The sequence below is a fragment of the Rhipicephalus sanguineus genome, chromosome 2 (genome assembly GCF_013339695.2).
Source record: "Rhipicephalus sanguineus isolate Rsan-2018 chromosome 2, BIME_Rsan_1.4, whole genome shotgun sequence".
NCBI classification, from domain to species: Eukaryota; Metazoa; Arthropoda; class Arachnida; order Ixodida; family Ixodidae; genus Rhipicephalus; species Rhipicephalus sanguineus.
Genome location: NC_051177.1, coordinates 196,226,040 through 196,241,923, shown reverse-complemented (window position 1 = coordinate 196,241,923; position 15,884 = coordinate 196,226,040). Strand labels below are relative to the sequence as shown.

The following is a 15,884-nucleotide window of genomic DNA, read 5'->3' as shown; positions in this document are numbered from 1 at the left end:
GATACGGTGGAGACATCAGCAGTCATGCAGGCACTGCGGAATCAAGGCATCGACGAAGCCTATATAAACATAATGGAAGAAATCTACAGCGGATCCACAGCCACTATAGTCCTCCATAAAGAAAGCGACAGAATCCCAATAAAGAAGGGCGTACGGCAGGGAGACACGATCTCTCCAATGTTATTCACCGCGTGTTTACAGGAGGTTTTCAGGGCCCTAGATTGGGAAGAGTTAGGGATAAGAGTTAATGGAGAGTATCTCAGTAACCTACGATTCGCTGACGACATTGCATTGATGAGTAACGCGGGAGACGAATTGCAGCTCATGATTACTGAACTGGATACGGAAAGTAGAAGAGTAGGTCTGAAAATTAATATGCATAAAACTAAAGTAATGTGGAACAATCTTGGTAGAGAACAGCGCTTTGCGATAGGTGGCGAGACACTGGAAGTTGTAAAGGAGTACGTCTACTTAGGACAGGTAGTAACCGCGGAGCCGAACCATGAGAGTGAAATAACTAGAAGAATAAGGATGGGTTGGAGCTCATTCGGCAAGCATTATCAAATCATGAATGGTAATCTACCACTATCCCTCAAGAGGAAGGTATATAACAGCTGCATCTTACCGGTACTTACCTACGGAGCAGAAACCTGGAGACTTACAAAGAGGGTTCAACTTAAATTGAGGACGACGCAGCGAGCGATGGAAAGGAAAATGATAGGTGTAACCTTAAGAGACAGGAAGAGAGCAGAGTGGGTCAGGGAACAAACGGGGGTTAATGACATCATAGTTGAAATCAAGAAGAAGAAATGGATATGGGCCGGGCACGTAGCACGTCGGCAGGATAACCGGTGATCATTAAGGGTAACTGACTGGATTCCAAGAGATGGCAAACGCGTGAGGGGGAGACAGAAAATTAGGTGGGTAGATGAGATTAAGAAGTTTGCAGGTATTACGTGGCAGCAGAAAGCACAGGACCGGGTTGATTGGCGGAACATGGGAGAGGCCTTTGCCCTGCAGTGGGCGTAGACAGGCTGATGATGATGATGATGATGATATACCCCATAAAGTGGACGGGAGGATGACCACCGCCGTAGCTCAGTGGTAGAGCATCGGATGCGTTATTCGAAGGTCGCAGGTTGGGTCCCTGCTGGCGGCATGTTATCTTTTCGTCTACTTCACTTTCTTCACATTTAGATCGTAATTACTACAAATAACATCCCCTATACTTTCCTTGGCGTTACTGTCTGTTAGTTCTCATTAATATTGTGCCTAACAAAGAAAAAAAAATGAGCCCCTAGAAGTAATCTTTCCTTCATTCAAAGGCAGGTATGCGCTATCAAAACTGTATGTTGGTTCCTCTGATAATTTACATTGTCACGTGGATATGATTTGTCTACAAGCCATATAAAACGGTACTTTTTTTTGTGCGCTCTATTTTGTGGTGGCAGCATGCAATTAGTAAAGCGACACGAAGTTTTACTTATGCAATTTTTGCCCAACACCTTTTGTTGATGTCTGCTTTTTTCTTTCCGTTTCACTTCGCCCTTTTCACAGAAAAAGCCAGAGAAGAAGGTCCAGTGGCAAAGCTGAGTGGCAGAAGGTCCACAACTTTATCGCAACTGCTGGAATCGACGCCCATGTACAGCTCTGCATTGTGTAACGTGCCACTGCTTGTGGATCATCTGTTTCATCAGCACATCAGACTTCAATAAAATATGTTATTGTTCATGTTAATCTCTGTCCCACAGTTTATTTTCTCGACTTGATAGTGTAATCATGCAGCATGGGCTAGTTGGCATTGTTTGAAAGGGCTGCACCCATGCCCCTCGGTTGCGATACTTGAAATCCAGAATCGCTTGCTGAATATATGCTGCTCCACCCTTCCCGGAAGTTTCTGTACTCACGCAGCTAGGTGAATACATCAGGCTTTCGTGCAACCTTGCACGTTTTAGATGCAAAGCAGCTTTTTCTCGGGGCTGTGTCCGTCCTTCCATTGACGACCGTCTGCTCGGGAACCATGTGTGCTGGCACGTGCTAGCGTGTTCGGGCCTGTGTAAGGGGCTGGGCAAGACGCTGTGACCTCTCCCCCTTAGAACCATGTGTGCTGGCACGCACTAGCGCGTTCGGGTCTGTGTAAGGGCATGGGTATGACACTGTGGCCTCTTTCCCTTACTCTCTCAGCAATCACGTGATGGCGTCGGGGAAAGAGATTCTGCAGACGCACGATGAACCCGCGTGGCGTGCTCCAAGAAGAGTTCGGGACGAGTAACAGCGACAGCAACTACAGTGAATTCATGGTGTGCTCCACTTGCAAGGACGCGTTAACATCGGGCAAGGTGCCCGTGATGAACGGAACAGTTCAAGCTCTGGCATGGCTCCGTGGTAGAACTGCTTGCCTCGCGGAAGTCCTCGGCTCGATTCTTTCGTTCACTTCCTTGTCCGCGTTTCCTTTGCGCAGCACCTTGTTTCACCAGAATTAGTACTGTAGCCTGACGTCAAGATAGTGTCGATATTGGCAGGTCGACCCATGCACTGCTTCGCATCCCCACATGGTTTCCTTTAGTGGGAGATTGTGTAATTTTTTGCATGTTGCCACCTATTTGGGCAAAGCAAATGTTTCACGACTGCTACTGCTCCACAAAGTGATGGCAGTGTGGTTTACAACAGTGAAAGCACTTGGATGCTGAAGTCGCCATTTACGAGGCGCTGTGTGCCAGTCTTTCTAGCTGAACAAGGTGGTTGCAGTGGGCGCGTTTTCAGGGTGAATGATGATTTAATATTATATTATAAGATAAAAAATTGGAGCTGTTGCCTCTTCATAAATTTAACTCATAAGCCGTAGCTTGATCCAATAATATTGTCCGTTAAAATGTTGGGATTGGCTTCTGCAGATTTTGAGGTGAAAGCCTTCAAGGGGTACCGACACTTTTTTTCGAAGGCACGTTTACTGTCGCATGCAAATCTCCGGTATACAGCGATGGCTCTGAGCAAGTGTGAAGCTCAGCAAATGCTGATATTTTCAAGTCAAATTTTGCATGTTGTACCTACTGATATCGACACTATCTTGACGCCGGGCTACAGCACTAATTCTGGTGAAACAAGGTGCTGCGCAAAGAAAACACTGACAAGGAAGTGAACGAAAGAATCAAGCCGAGGACTTTCGCGAGGCAAGCAATTCTACCACGGAGCCATGCCAGAGCTTGGAACAGTTTCAGAAGAGAACCCTACACAGAAGTCGTGTAGCACTAGGAGTTTCATTAACATGTTTAATATTGTTACGAATATATTTAACTTATTTACAATATGGAATAGTCCAGCAGTCAAGATGGCGGTTGTGTATTCTCAGAACACCGACACGTCGTCTGCCTCTTCTTCGCACACCTCCCCACAGTCATAGCTGCAACCCCGCTACATCGACCTCCGGCGGCGAAAGCGCAGACTCGGCGCTTGTTAGCAGGTGGTGGGCGAAAGGTACGGCTTCAGGCGAGCGATGTGGTCGACGTTGGAAGACGTAGAGGGCGCCGTGTGGTCCAGAGGGGCGATGTCATAGGTGACCTCAGTCACCTGGCGTAGCACACGGTAAGGGCCGGAGTACTTGGGCAGAAGTTTTTCGGCCAGGCCAACATGCCGAGACGGAGACCACAGGAGAACGAGGTCACCCGGATTGAAGCGAACGTTCCGGTGGCAGCTGTCGTATGTATGTTTCTGGCGGAGTTGCGATTCCGAAAGGCGTCGAAAGGCCTTTTCGGCTGTGCTAATAGCGTGGCGAGCATATTCGGTGGACAGGTGGGCAGGGGTGGGTACGAGCGTGTCGAACGGCAAGGTCGGTTCTCGTCCATACAAAAGGTAAAAAGGAGAATATCCAGCAGTGTCGTGGCGCGAGCTGTTGTAAGCAAAAGTGACAAAGGGTAGCGCAATGTCCCAGTCGCGATGATCGGTCGAGACATACATGGCGAGCATGTCAGTGAGCGTGCGATTCAAACGTTCTGTGAGTCCGTTCGTTTGGGGATGATAGGCCGTCGTAAGCTTGTGCTTGGTTGCACAAGAGCGAAGTAGGTCCTCGATTACCTTGGATAAAAAGTAACGACCTCGGTCCGTGATGAGTTGACGAGGAGCGCCGTGATGTAAGATGACGTCTTGGATCAAAAACTCGGCGACGTCTGTAGCGCAGCTGCTCGGGAGAGGTCTCGTAATGGCAAAACGGGTCGAATAATCCGTAGCGACGGCGACCCATCTGTTACCGTTGTTAGAAAGTGGGAAAGGTCCCAAAAGGTCGAGGCCGACACGAAAAAAAGGCTCAGCAGGTACGTCGATAGGTTGAAGGAGCCCGGCAGGATGCACAGCTGGCTTTTTCCGGCGTTGGCACGACTCGCAAGTAGCGACATAACGATGTATGGAACGGTAGAGGCCGGGCCAGAAAAAGCGTCGGCGGACACGGTCGTACGTTCTGGCAACACCAAGATGGCCGGCCGTTGGTACATCATGTAGTTGCTGAAGTACGGTCGAGCGGAGATGAGTGGGTACTACAACTAGTAGTTCTTGTCCCACTGGGCGCATGTTCCGGCGGTATAAAATGCCGTCGATGATGACGAACATGCGAAGCGAACTGTCCGTCGAGTCAGTATTCAGGCGGGTGATTAGATCTCGTAGGGACGCGTCACGCTGTTGCTCGTCACCGATGTTGCCGAAAGCGGAGAGCGAGGAAATACAGATGGACGTGTCATCCGTTACGAGGTCTGGATCGTCGACGGGGTACCGAGAAAGGCAGTCGGCGTCTTGGTGTAGACGGCCGGACTTGTAGACCACTGTGTACGTGAATTCCTGGAGGCACAGAGCCCAACGAGCTAGGCGCCCTGTCGGATCTTTGAGTGCTGAAAGCCAGCATAGAGCGTGGTGGTCTGTGGTAACGGTGAAAGGGCGACCATATAAATAGGGGCGGAATTTACCAACTGCCCATACAAGCGCCAGGCACTCGCGCTCAGTAATAGAGTAATTGCGTTCGGCAGGAGAAAGGAGCCGGCTGGCATACGCAAGAACTCTATCATGACCGGATTGACGCTGGGCTAACACAGCGCCAATGCCGTAACCACTAGCGTCGGTGCGGACCTCGGTTGGAGCGGACGCGTCGAAGTGGGCGAGGATCGGCAGTGTGGTGAGCAGGGTAATGAGGCGGGAAAAAGCACTGGCTTGGTCAGGACCCCACCAAAATGGCACATCCTTCTTGAGAAGGTCAGTGAGGGGGCGCGCAATATCTGCGAAGTTTCTGACGAATCGTCGGAAATATGAGCATAGGCCTACAAAACTTCGAACGTCTTTGGCACCAGTTGGTACGGGAAAATCGAGGACAGCGCGAACTTTCTCGGGATCGGGTCGGATGCCAGATGAGTCGACGAGATGCCCTAGAATAGCAACTTGGCGATGGCCAAAGTGGCACTTCGATGAATTAAGTTGTAGCCCAGCCGCACGAAACACGGAAAGAATAGACGAAAGTCGGTCGAGGTGAGACTCAAAGGTGGGAGCAAATACAATGACGTCGTCCAGGTAACAAAGGCAGATAGACCATTTAAAGCTGCGCAAAAGCGTGTCCATCATCCGCTCGAACGTGGCCGGCGCATTGCACAAACCGAACGGCATGACTGAATTGGTAGAGACCGTCAGGCGTTACAAAGGCGGTCTTCTCACGGTCGAGGTCGTCTACGGCGATTTGCCAGTAACCAGAGCGCAGGTCTATCGAAGAAAAATAGGTAGCACCATGAAGGCAGTCCAAGGCGTCATCGATACGAGGAAGCGGGTAGACATCCTTTTTGGTGATCTTGTTTAAATGCCGATAATCCACGCAGAAACGCCAGGTGTTGTCTTTCTTTTTAACTAAGACTACAGGGCAAGCCCACGGACTCGAAGAAGGCTCAATAATGCCTTTTGTGAGCATCTTGTCGACCTCCTGTTGAATAACTTGGCGCTCTGATGGTGAAACTCGGTAAGGACGCCTGTGAATTGGAGCTGCATCACCGGTATCTATGCGGTGCTTGACTTGCGAGGTTTGACCTAAGGGCCTACCGTCAAAGTCAAATATGTCAGAGTAGGTCACAAGGAGATCACGGAGGTCTTTAACTTGAGAGGGCAAAAGGTCTAAGGCAATCATCTTGGTTATGTTCTTGTGCAGTGTAGAAGAGGTGACTGCATCGACTCTATGCGGGTTTGGAGAGACGACAGCGGGCAGTTCGGTTGACACCGATGAGATCTGGCACTCGTACGACGGTGACAGAGTAGCGAGAGCAATGCCTTGTGGTAGGACTTGAGGGCTCAATCCGAAGTTCAGAAGAGGAAGGCACGTCTTGTTCTCTGTAATAGTTACAACTGTGTACGGAGAGGAGACGTTGCGGGCCAGTAGAACACTGGGAGAGGGAGAGACCACGTAATCCCCATCCGGTACACTGGGATATGGTTCAACAGCGACGCAAGTTAGGGCTTGTGGTGGCAGACGAACAGCCTCAGCACACGAAAGTTTCGTCTGAACCACCTCCGACACGTCGGCGGACGCAGGCAAGTCAAGTTGTACAACACCGGCCGAGCAGTCAATGACGGCAGAGTGGTCAGACAAGAAATCGAGTCCGAGGATAACATCATGAGGACAATGAGCGAGAACATGAAACAGAACGGACGTCTGGCGGTCGGAGAACCTCACACGTGCCGTGCACATTCCGAGTACAGCCGGAGTTCCCCCACTAGCGACACGTACAAATAGGGACTCGGGCGGCGTAAGGACCTTATTTAATCGTGCACGGAGATCAGAGCTCATAATAGAAATATGTGCGCCGGTATCAATGAGGGCAGTAACAGGCAGGCCATCCACTTCCACAGCAAGCAGATTCTGGTCCGTAGTGAGGGTCAGCAGAGGGTTTTCAGGTCGGGGGTCGAATGCAGCATCACCTCCGGGAGCTGCATTGCTCAGTTTTCCGAGTATGGACGTCCAGTAGGGCGAGGCGACGAATGGCGACGGGGCTGAGGTGACCGGGAGCGACGATCGTGTGGGGACGGCGAACGGCTGGAGCGTCGGACCGATGTCGTAGGAGCCTCATTGTATGGTCCACCGTCACGAGCGGGAAACTGCAGGGGCCGGTGGTTGTCGTCACGTCGATAGCCAGCAAACGAGCGAGATGGAAAGGTGCGAGAACGACAGTAGCGGGAAAAATTACACCATCTCCCGCTAAAGGGGACCATGAGGCAGCGTTGCCAGATGGTGAAATTCGGCACCAGATTGGGAAAATCTGGTGAAAATTGGGAGCTGCTGGTGTTGAGGTGCCAGAACGGCTACACCAGACAAAATCTGGTGAAAAGTGGTGAAAAATCTTGAGGAATATGGCTTGTCACTACAATTATTCTTATTTACACCGCGTTGTTGCCGACAACTTATTGGTCCTTCATCCACATCCCACGAGTAGTGCCAGTTTCTTGCTGCACTCAAATCTACAAACCTTCAAACCAAAGCCGGCCGAGCAGGCCGATTATGTGGCGAAGGTTGCGGGACAGTTCGCGGGCCTGCTGGACGCCGCACCGCTCGTTCCTCTTGTCTTTAGTAATAAAGTCTATTTTCTCCTTCTCCTTGTTTATGCATATCTACCTTTATGGCTCTAGAAGGGGACGGGCTCTAAGGAGGTTAAAAAAATTCTAGAGTGGAAGCAATCGAAACTTCGTAGGAGCAAATGTGAAGCCAGCGTTTGGACATACCTTACCTGAAAACCTTCTCGTATGTCTGATGTCCCGATTAGAAAATGCCCTTGTTCTGGTGACGTAAATGCTAGGTTAGTCATAGGTCGGTTACGAGGAAAGTAATATATCCGAATGAGTATGTAAAGCTCGCCAAGGCTTTGATAAGGAAGCCAGTAACACAGAGGCACGTTGGGAAGTATCTGTCCGGAACAATTAGCTATCGAAGTCCGCGTTCAAAACCAACCTTGTCTTTACCTCTTGTTTTCTTTATAGTTTTTGGGCCCTTAACACTCGCTAAGTGGATAAAAGCAGTAAACAGGGCTAAATAACTGAAGTCGGTTTGTGGACACTGGCTTCATCATACGAAGAGAAAACGAGATCTAAGGGCACGGTGTAAGATATGTGTAGAGATACCTTACACCGTGGCAGCTGTGACAGCTGACTTACTACTTTTTCTTAGCTGACGTTTTATCGTTCGGCTTTTCCACTCCAGCATCTTTTAACATCCTTGGGTGGGCCACCCAAGAACCTCCTTGCCTGTTTCCAGGAGACGTGTGCGAATATATATTCGAAGATTTCGAATAAATAATCGAATAGTGTTATATTCGATTTGGCATTCGAATCGAATAGTGTCTGTTCGAAATACCAAATATTTTTCCAATATACACTCTTCAGCATGGACGAAAAACCCCGAAGTAACGATATGTTGGAGCATTGAGGGGTCATTTTTGTACACGCTTACATGCATGACTAACAACAAACGCAACTGTTATGGGTTGCACGGCGGGCTCGCTTGCAATTTATAGCTTCCAAAGGCATAGCGCATCCAAGACGGGACGGCGAATGACAAGTAGACAGGCATAGGCACCAGGAGGTAGCCAGGGGGGGGGGGGATTCAACTCTCCTGAAAATTGTCAATTTTGCTTGCGTATATATACGCACACATACAAAGGCAGGCACGAACATACATAAAGTATGATTGAATACCCCCCCCCCCCCCCCCCCAAAAAAAAGTGCAGAAATAATCAATCACTTTTTCTATGGGGCAGGGCTTTTGCAAAGTAAAGCGCTAAAAAGAATAAAATGACGTTATAGTCGCCATTTTGTAGTGTTGGTGAAATCTGGTGAAATTTTGTTCTCGGGTTGGTGTCGAAGCCCCTTTCCAATCTGGCAACGCTGCCATGAGGCGATGCAAAGCCGGAGCACTTGCACGATCGCGTTCCGTTGGCGTTTGTTGGGCATGCTACCGACCTCGCGTCGTGGAACGCGAAGAGGGACGCTACGCGCGTCGTATCTTCCATCTAGCCTGGCCGTTAATTCTCACAGGGCGAGCGGGGAACGCGGCCTACAGGCGGGCGAGAGGGGGGCAGCGTAGGAGAGGAGAGAGAAGGGGAGGGGACGCGCATGCGCTCGAGCTCATCGCGGCGTTGCGCAGGAGAGAATTTCGGCATGTCTAGCCCGCGTTTCAGAGGAAGAGTGGAAAGGGGGAGGGGAGAGGGGGCGTGGAGAGGAGAAGGGGAGAGGGAAAGTGGAGAGGGGAGGGGCGAGGAGGTGTGTGGAGAGGGTATGCGCATGCGCAGTAAGGGTGGTCAGAACGCACACCACCACCACCACCACCACCACCACCACCACCGGATTGAGCTCCGCCTTAAGATACTTCGCATCTAATATGTCCTACACCGTGGCAACGAAAGCAGATCGGCTTGTCGTCCTGCGTTCTCCACTGGGCAGGGTCACGATAGCGGCGCAACATTTCCGGTGCACGAGGAGGCGTTATAGAACTGACACGAGGTTCCGTCAACGAACATACCGGCTGCAGTCCGACATTTGCAAGCTCCTCCCTCACAACCTGCTGGATCAACGAGATCGTTGGTCGAGGATCATCAGATGGCCGCGTCAGGAAAGATGGTGGCGACGCCGCCTCGATTTCTCGGCGCACGATGCAAACTACGCTCTCGTTGGTAGGCGGTTGACCGCATGGCGGCTGAAGGTCCTCGCAGGATGATGTAGCGGCCGTGTTCGGAAGTCGCATGAAATGCTGGGCAATGCGGCGACTCTTCAGCTCTTCGAACCGGCGGCACTCTTTGATGATGTCGTCCACGGTTGAGCAGTCTTTAGACACAAGTAAATTAAAAGCGTCATCCGCAATTCCCTTGAGCAAATGGCTTACTTTGTCACTCTCTGACATGTTGGTGTCGACACGACGGCAAAGGGCCAGGACGTCAAGGATGTAGGAGACGTATGATTCGGTGGAAGTTTGTGCCCGACAGGAGAGTTCTTTAGAAGCGGCCCGCTGGCGTCCGACGGCTCTACCAAATAGGTCGCGAAGCTTCTGTTTACAGGCATCCCAACTTGTTAAGTCAGCTTCATGAGCTTGAAACCACGCGCCTGCTGTTCCGCAGAGATAGAAGTCAACATTGGCGAGCATCATTGTAGGGTCCCACCTGTAGACCGCTGCAAACCGCTCGTACTTCGCAATCCAGTCATCGACGTCAACGTGGTCGGTGCCGCAGAAGTTACCGGGATCGCGCGGTTGAGTCAATACGACCGGCTGTACCGGCTGTACCGGTTGTACCGGAGTCGCGGTCGAAGCGGCAGCAGCAGAGTTGCTTTCTGTTGACATATTGAGGCTGTCGAGGACACGTCCGCTGCGGAGTTCTGTCTTGCGTAGTACCCAGCACCTCCACCAAAATGTTACGAATATATTTAACTTATTTACAATATGGAATAGTCCAGCAGTCAAGATGGCGGTTGTGTATTCTCAGAACACCGACACGTCGTCTGCCTCTTCTTCGCACACCTCCCCACAGTCATAGCTGCAACCCCGCTACAATATTGTATGGCAGAACTGTGAACTCACCAGAAACCACAACATATGAATTAGTACAAAGCGGTCTGGCATAATAAACCATCATCCACATCAACACGGTACACAGCTGCACAAGATGCACGTATTGCCGTGGGGACAAGAAGTGGGTATTGCCAATTAGTAAAATTAATTATGCCTTAACGGGCACTTCACAACTGTACTAGCAGTAGGCATGCATTCTAGGAGAGTTTAAAAGTGTCCACCAAAAGCGAAGCCAGGCTAGAAATTGAGACGGCAATGTGCACGGTGTCCGATTACGGTTCTGCTTTTGAAGGCGAAACTCAAGTGTCCTCCGAGTTTTGGACAAATTATGAAGGACCGTGAAGAGGCATGCACTCACATTTGTGGACTGCCTAATTTGCACTCCGTGGGGAGTCTTAGAAAAACATTGGACTTTGTATGCCCACAGTAAGCTACAAGTTAAAACACACAAAGGACAATTAAAACAAGACTTTTATTATACATAGAGCCATACCAGGCTGCAGATCCTGGTTATGGAATCACCGTCAAGCTTAAAAATTATGAAAAATTCTGCTGAGACGGACAAAATGTAAAATATGTACAAAAGTTTTTACATGGCAGGGTCTGTACAAGATCAGGCAGATACAGTAAGCTGGCTAATTTGAAAATTGAAAGCAAAAGCTTGCATGAAGTAATGTTTATACACACTTCCATAGGACAGTCCATTTGGAAACCCAACACTGCACTTTCAAAATATCACTACAGTTTTAATTAAAAAAGTAGCACTTAATGAGCAAGAATGCCTATATTAAAAGCCAGATGGCATGGCAGAGATTTGACGACCAATAACTTCAGCTGCCCTCACAGATGCAGTTATGATTTCATAGCTCACACTCGCTCATTTAAATTTTATCAATGCAATAACTCTAGTAACTGATTTTGTATTCTACAGTCTGCTTTTGCCATGGCATTCAGCCATCTTGCAAGCAGCGGTATCAGTTTTCTGGGAATGATATTTGTTAACATGCCTATTGCAACAGCCTCCTCAGAAAGGTCATGCCAGGCCAGAAACATTACTTCATGGTGCAGCATCAGGACAAAGATCCTTGTCCAGCGTAAAAATACAAATTTCCTTAAGAATGAACTAACTTGCCACAGTCTTGTATGGCAATTTCAGTGAAATAAATTACACTAAAAATGCTTGTGCGATTGCAGCCTTCATGCACATGCACAAATGTATACAAGTGACTACAGCATCACCTTTCATCAAGGCACAATGCACAAATGTGATACACAAACACAATAGACAAATTTAAAAACAGTAGACAATCGCAAAGGTATGTCTTATGTTAAAAACTTAAATGCGACTGGCTTCAGCACTCGGGGCCAATGCTGCGAACTTGTGTCCATGCAGCATATTCTCTGCTTGTTGCAGAACAAAGGCACAACTGTTCACGAGGAAGGCGCGTTGCTGTTGACGAGAGTGACATCCAGTTGGACGACTTTTTCTGCAGCTTCTGGTCGCAGCAGCCCTGGCGTCTCGAAGAGGACGCTGCTCGTAAGCTGCTTCTCATTTTGCTGCGCCAGAAATTGCTGTAACAACACAACGGACAAGAGTTAATGACCCATACTGTACAGTTGGGCTATTCCAGGCTTTCTGCGACTACACATATTTGTCAAGATAAAGCTGGTGGGTTTTCATTTCTGCAAAGCCCAGTAGCAGCACCATCGAGTGCAAGCAAACTGCTGTCGTGCTGTGCCACTTAGCCTTAGAATTAACTTGCGGAGCCAACTCCTGCGATTTTTCGGTGTATACGGATCTCTACTAAATGCGCTGGGTATGTTCCCATGCACACTTCCGTCAATTATGCAACATTACAGGCTTGACAGGTGCACAAATTGCTTACAAATAAATTTTTAAAAATTACCTCGAACCGCCCACTCCGTTTGCTACGATTATGGACCACACTGTGCAACATCAGCCTTGACACAGTGACCGAAACACCGCCGGAGGTGTTTAAAGATGCAGCGTACTAACCGCTCCAGTGTCAACAAAGCAACATTGTGCATGTTTGGCCAGCGCATCGCTGGTGTGCTTGATGTTAAAGACTTTGAAGCCAGCATATTTGGAATTAGTTCGCAGCCAAAAATTCACACCAGCAAAGAAGAAGAATACATTTGTTTGTGCTATGTGCTTGCCTGGTTTATCTCTACACTGTCGGATGGCACCACCTGTCCTGGCCACTGCAGTTTGTGGCTAAGGTCATCGGCTAAAAGGTGAAATGCTAACCAGTCTGTGGACACACTAAAACGCACTGTCACGGGAAGAATGCAGAAGTTTGTGAAAATCAGCGTTTAATGTAGTGGCCATAGGATCTGTGAAATTTAATGCAAGCGAAGTACGAGCCACCTTTCTCAAGATGCACAGCACAGCTAAAAGATCCTTTTCAACCAGGGACATGGCACTAACAGTGCAATGTGGTCACGTGCAGAGCTCAGAGTCTGACCTTTGTAGCTTTTGCAGATTTTGTCCGCTGTGCTGGCCGGGCCGACATGCCTCGCCCTACTTGTTTGTGCGACCTAATAAGTCATGCGAGGACTGCCACTGCTTGGTTTCGAGCTGTTTTGCTTATCCACTATTTTCAAATTTGCCGGGAATTTCTACCATCAGGCACATAAACGTTTCAAGAACAGAGAACTGCCATTATCTAGGCATGAATATCACTGGAGTTGGCCATAAACATCTCGAAGGTGCACATTGTGTCAATATACAATGTTGCAGTGGTGGTGTTCAGATTAATTCTGACCACATCTTTATGTACCGAATACTCTGAACCTTCTGCAGGCTAACATATCAGGAGGGTACAATATGCAAATACAGAAAAGGCAGATAAAATTGAAGACTCAAGAAACATGAAACAGTCAACCTATAAAAAAATGTGCATCACATTCATGGCAATACATGACACCTACACAGTGTTCAAATGCACAGACATCGTAAGAAGCCATGAAAAAGCTGTGCAAGTTATATAAATTCAATAGCGCGTGGGAAAAAAGAAAGAATCTAAATTGCTATGAAAAGTACATGGCTGGGAAACAACTACAATTAGCAGGCTGCACCTTTCTGGGGTGTGTACATACTTAAGTTCACCAGTCTTAATTTGACTTCTGGTTATTGTTTTTAAGATATTAGGGAGTTTTCCAGTAGGGGCCCCAAAGCCCTTTGTGAGTGTTCGCTTTGGGTCAAGCAGGAGCTAAGAGTTCAAATAGGGTTCGTCGCTTCAGTAGGTGCCGTCATGTTTGTTTGGCACAAAACTAGCGGGGCAGGCTTTGGGGCTACCACTTAATTCGAGAAATAGCGTTCCCAACCCAAAACTCAAATGCTGTTTGGGTCTCGCGCATGCGCAGTGGCCTCGACGCAATTTCTTTGGTGCCCCAAAACGATTGGGCCCCCTATTCGAAAACTCCCTATTGCCATCTATATATCTAAGCCACAAAAATTCATTTGTGTCACAACATTTATCCTGTGATATCTGGAAATAACGCGAACCTAGTAAATTTAATTTAAGTACACATGCTATTGCGATTGCCAGAAACTAATGGAGCCACAACTTTATGCACAGCTGTAGAACAGCATTAGCCACGGGAATTTTCTTTCAATCAATGATACTTTAAGGCCAACCCCAGCGATTTTTTGACAATGTTAAAGTAATGGTGCTTCTTGTTCCTCAGATGCTTCTGTCACGGTCCAGATAGCAGAGACACTCAGCAAATTGGGAAATAATTTTAAATAAACCAGAAAGCGCAGCACCGAAACCCAGCTGAGCAGTAACTTCGAGCGACTGGTAAGAACTGGAAATCGTGCAAGGCATGCCAATCTCGCCAGCGCGGAGCATGAAAGCTGCAAAAGACGCAAAAAGCAGATGCTCAGCATAAAGGTGACTGCATCAGCCATACCATGCAAGCGACTGACCGTTCCACGTGTACAAGCTCTTCGGAGCTATTGGACAACGACAAATGCGGTTCGGACACATTTGGAGGCCAACTAGAAGAGTGATTCCTCTTCGATGAAAACGTTGATGTTATGTGCTTGCCTAGTTGCGCATAATGCCGTCAGATGGCACCACCTGTCCAGGACACCCAAGCTTGTGGCTGCCGCGATAGGGTGAATTCTCCGCTAAGAAATTTGCGGACAAGCTAAAGCTTTAATGTTACGGGATGAGTGCATAAGTTCGTGAATAGCGGCTTTTGACATGAGATTGATAGGGTCAATTAAATTTAATATAAGCCAAGTACGGTTAGACCCAGTATATACATTTCGGAAGATGTTTCAGTACAGTAAAGTTCACGCATGTGCACTCTTCAACCGTCACAGTATTACCGTATTTTCCATGCAGTTAGCTAAAACGCTACTATCGAGACGAACGGTAATACGGCGAGTGTTCAGTAACTGTTATGGTAAATATACGGGGAATCGTGGGCAGGCCACAACACGACACCACTTGCCACCCATCGCATGCCCGCCCACATGGAACTGAAAATCGCATGCTCAAACAACGAAGTGCTGGCCAAACACATATGATTGAAAGCAGACACTGTAGTGGCACCTCGCTTCCATCCCGTCTGTCACTTTGCCATGAATGAAGTCGCACACACAATGTTGCCAACTGTGGGAAGCCAGGTTGACGATTTGAGAGGGAAGTCAATAAAATTCATTTGCAAACAACCTGCATATCCCTCAAGCCTGTAATTTGGCATAAATAACAGAACTGTGCAAAGCAACATGCCTAGCAAATTTCATTGAGATCTATTGACCTCGAAAAGAAAAATCGCAAGAGTTGGCCTGCAACATCCATGCAAACTGTATGGTAGACCGAATATTTCACACACCGAGACTAACGAAATGCTATGCCTGCATGAATGTGACAGAACTGTAAGAACAGTGTGAGGAGGCACTTAAAAATTAAAGAACCATGACCAGACTATGATGCGTGCCAGTGCAAGGGCTCCAGGTTCCACCTGGGTTTCCTTAGGAGACCCTGCTTCAGAAACCTTTTTCGAGTGTATTTTAATAAAACTTTACAGCCGATTTATATTCACATGATAATTTCAAATATGCAACTATATTTTAAACTATATTTTGTATCAGAAAAATACCAAAAATTTTACGCTGCTTGTTAGGAGCAGGATTCTCTCCTTAATTGAGAAAGCACACTGTTCGTACGGTTGTCGCCCATCTCAATGTACGAAAAGTGAGATACATAATTTAGGAATCTGATTATTCGAAATATTTGAAGTAAACTTTTTTGCACCATGTAACCTCTGGAAAGATGGTTTCACA

General features: G+C 48.1%; 2 protein-coding genes across 3 annotated transcripts in view; one reads left to right on the top strand and one right to left on the bottom strand.

The window, feature by feature from the left end:
- LOC119383956 (KRR1 small subunit processome component homolog) overlaps window positions 1–15,884 on the top strand; it is a 368,573-nt gene that overhangs the window by 29,857 nt on the left and 322,832 nt on the right. Inside the window, exon 10 of one of the 2 annotated variants that reach the window (XM_049412725.1) lies at window positions 1,558–1,603. In XM_049412725.1, coding sequence (XP_049268682.1) covers window positions 1,558–1,593 — 36 coding nt within the window. In that variant the 3' untranslated portion in view covers window positions 1,594–1,603. Of the gene's footprint in view, window positions 1–1,557; window positions 1,738–15,884 lie in introns of those variants that run through there. The other variant, XM_037652234.2, reaches the window with a different exon arrangement.
- Window positions 11,018–15,884, bottom strand: part of LOC119383954 (protein regulator of cytokinesis 1) — a 67,143-nt gene continuing 62,276 nt past the window's right edge. Inside the window, exon 11 of the mRNA XM_037652232.1 lies at window positions 11,018–12,136. Coding sequence (XP_037508160.1) covers window positions 11,996–12,136 — 141 coding nt within the window. The 3' untranslated portion in view covers window positions 11,018–11,995. The remainder of the gene's footprint in view (window positions 12,137–15,884) is intronic.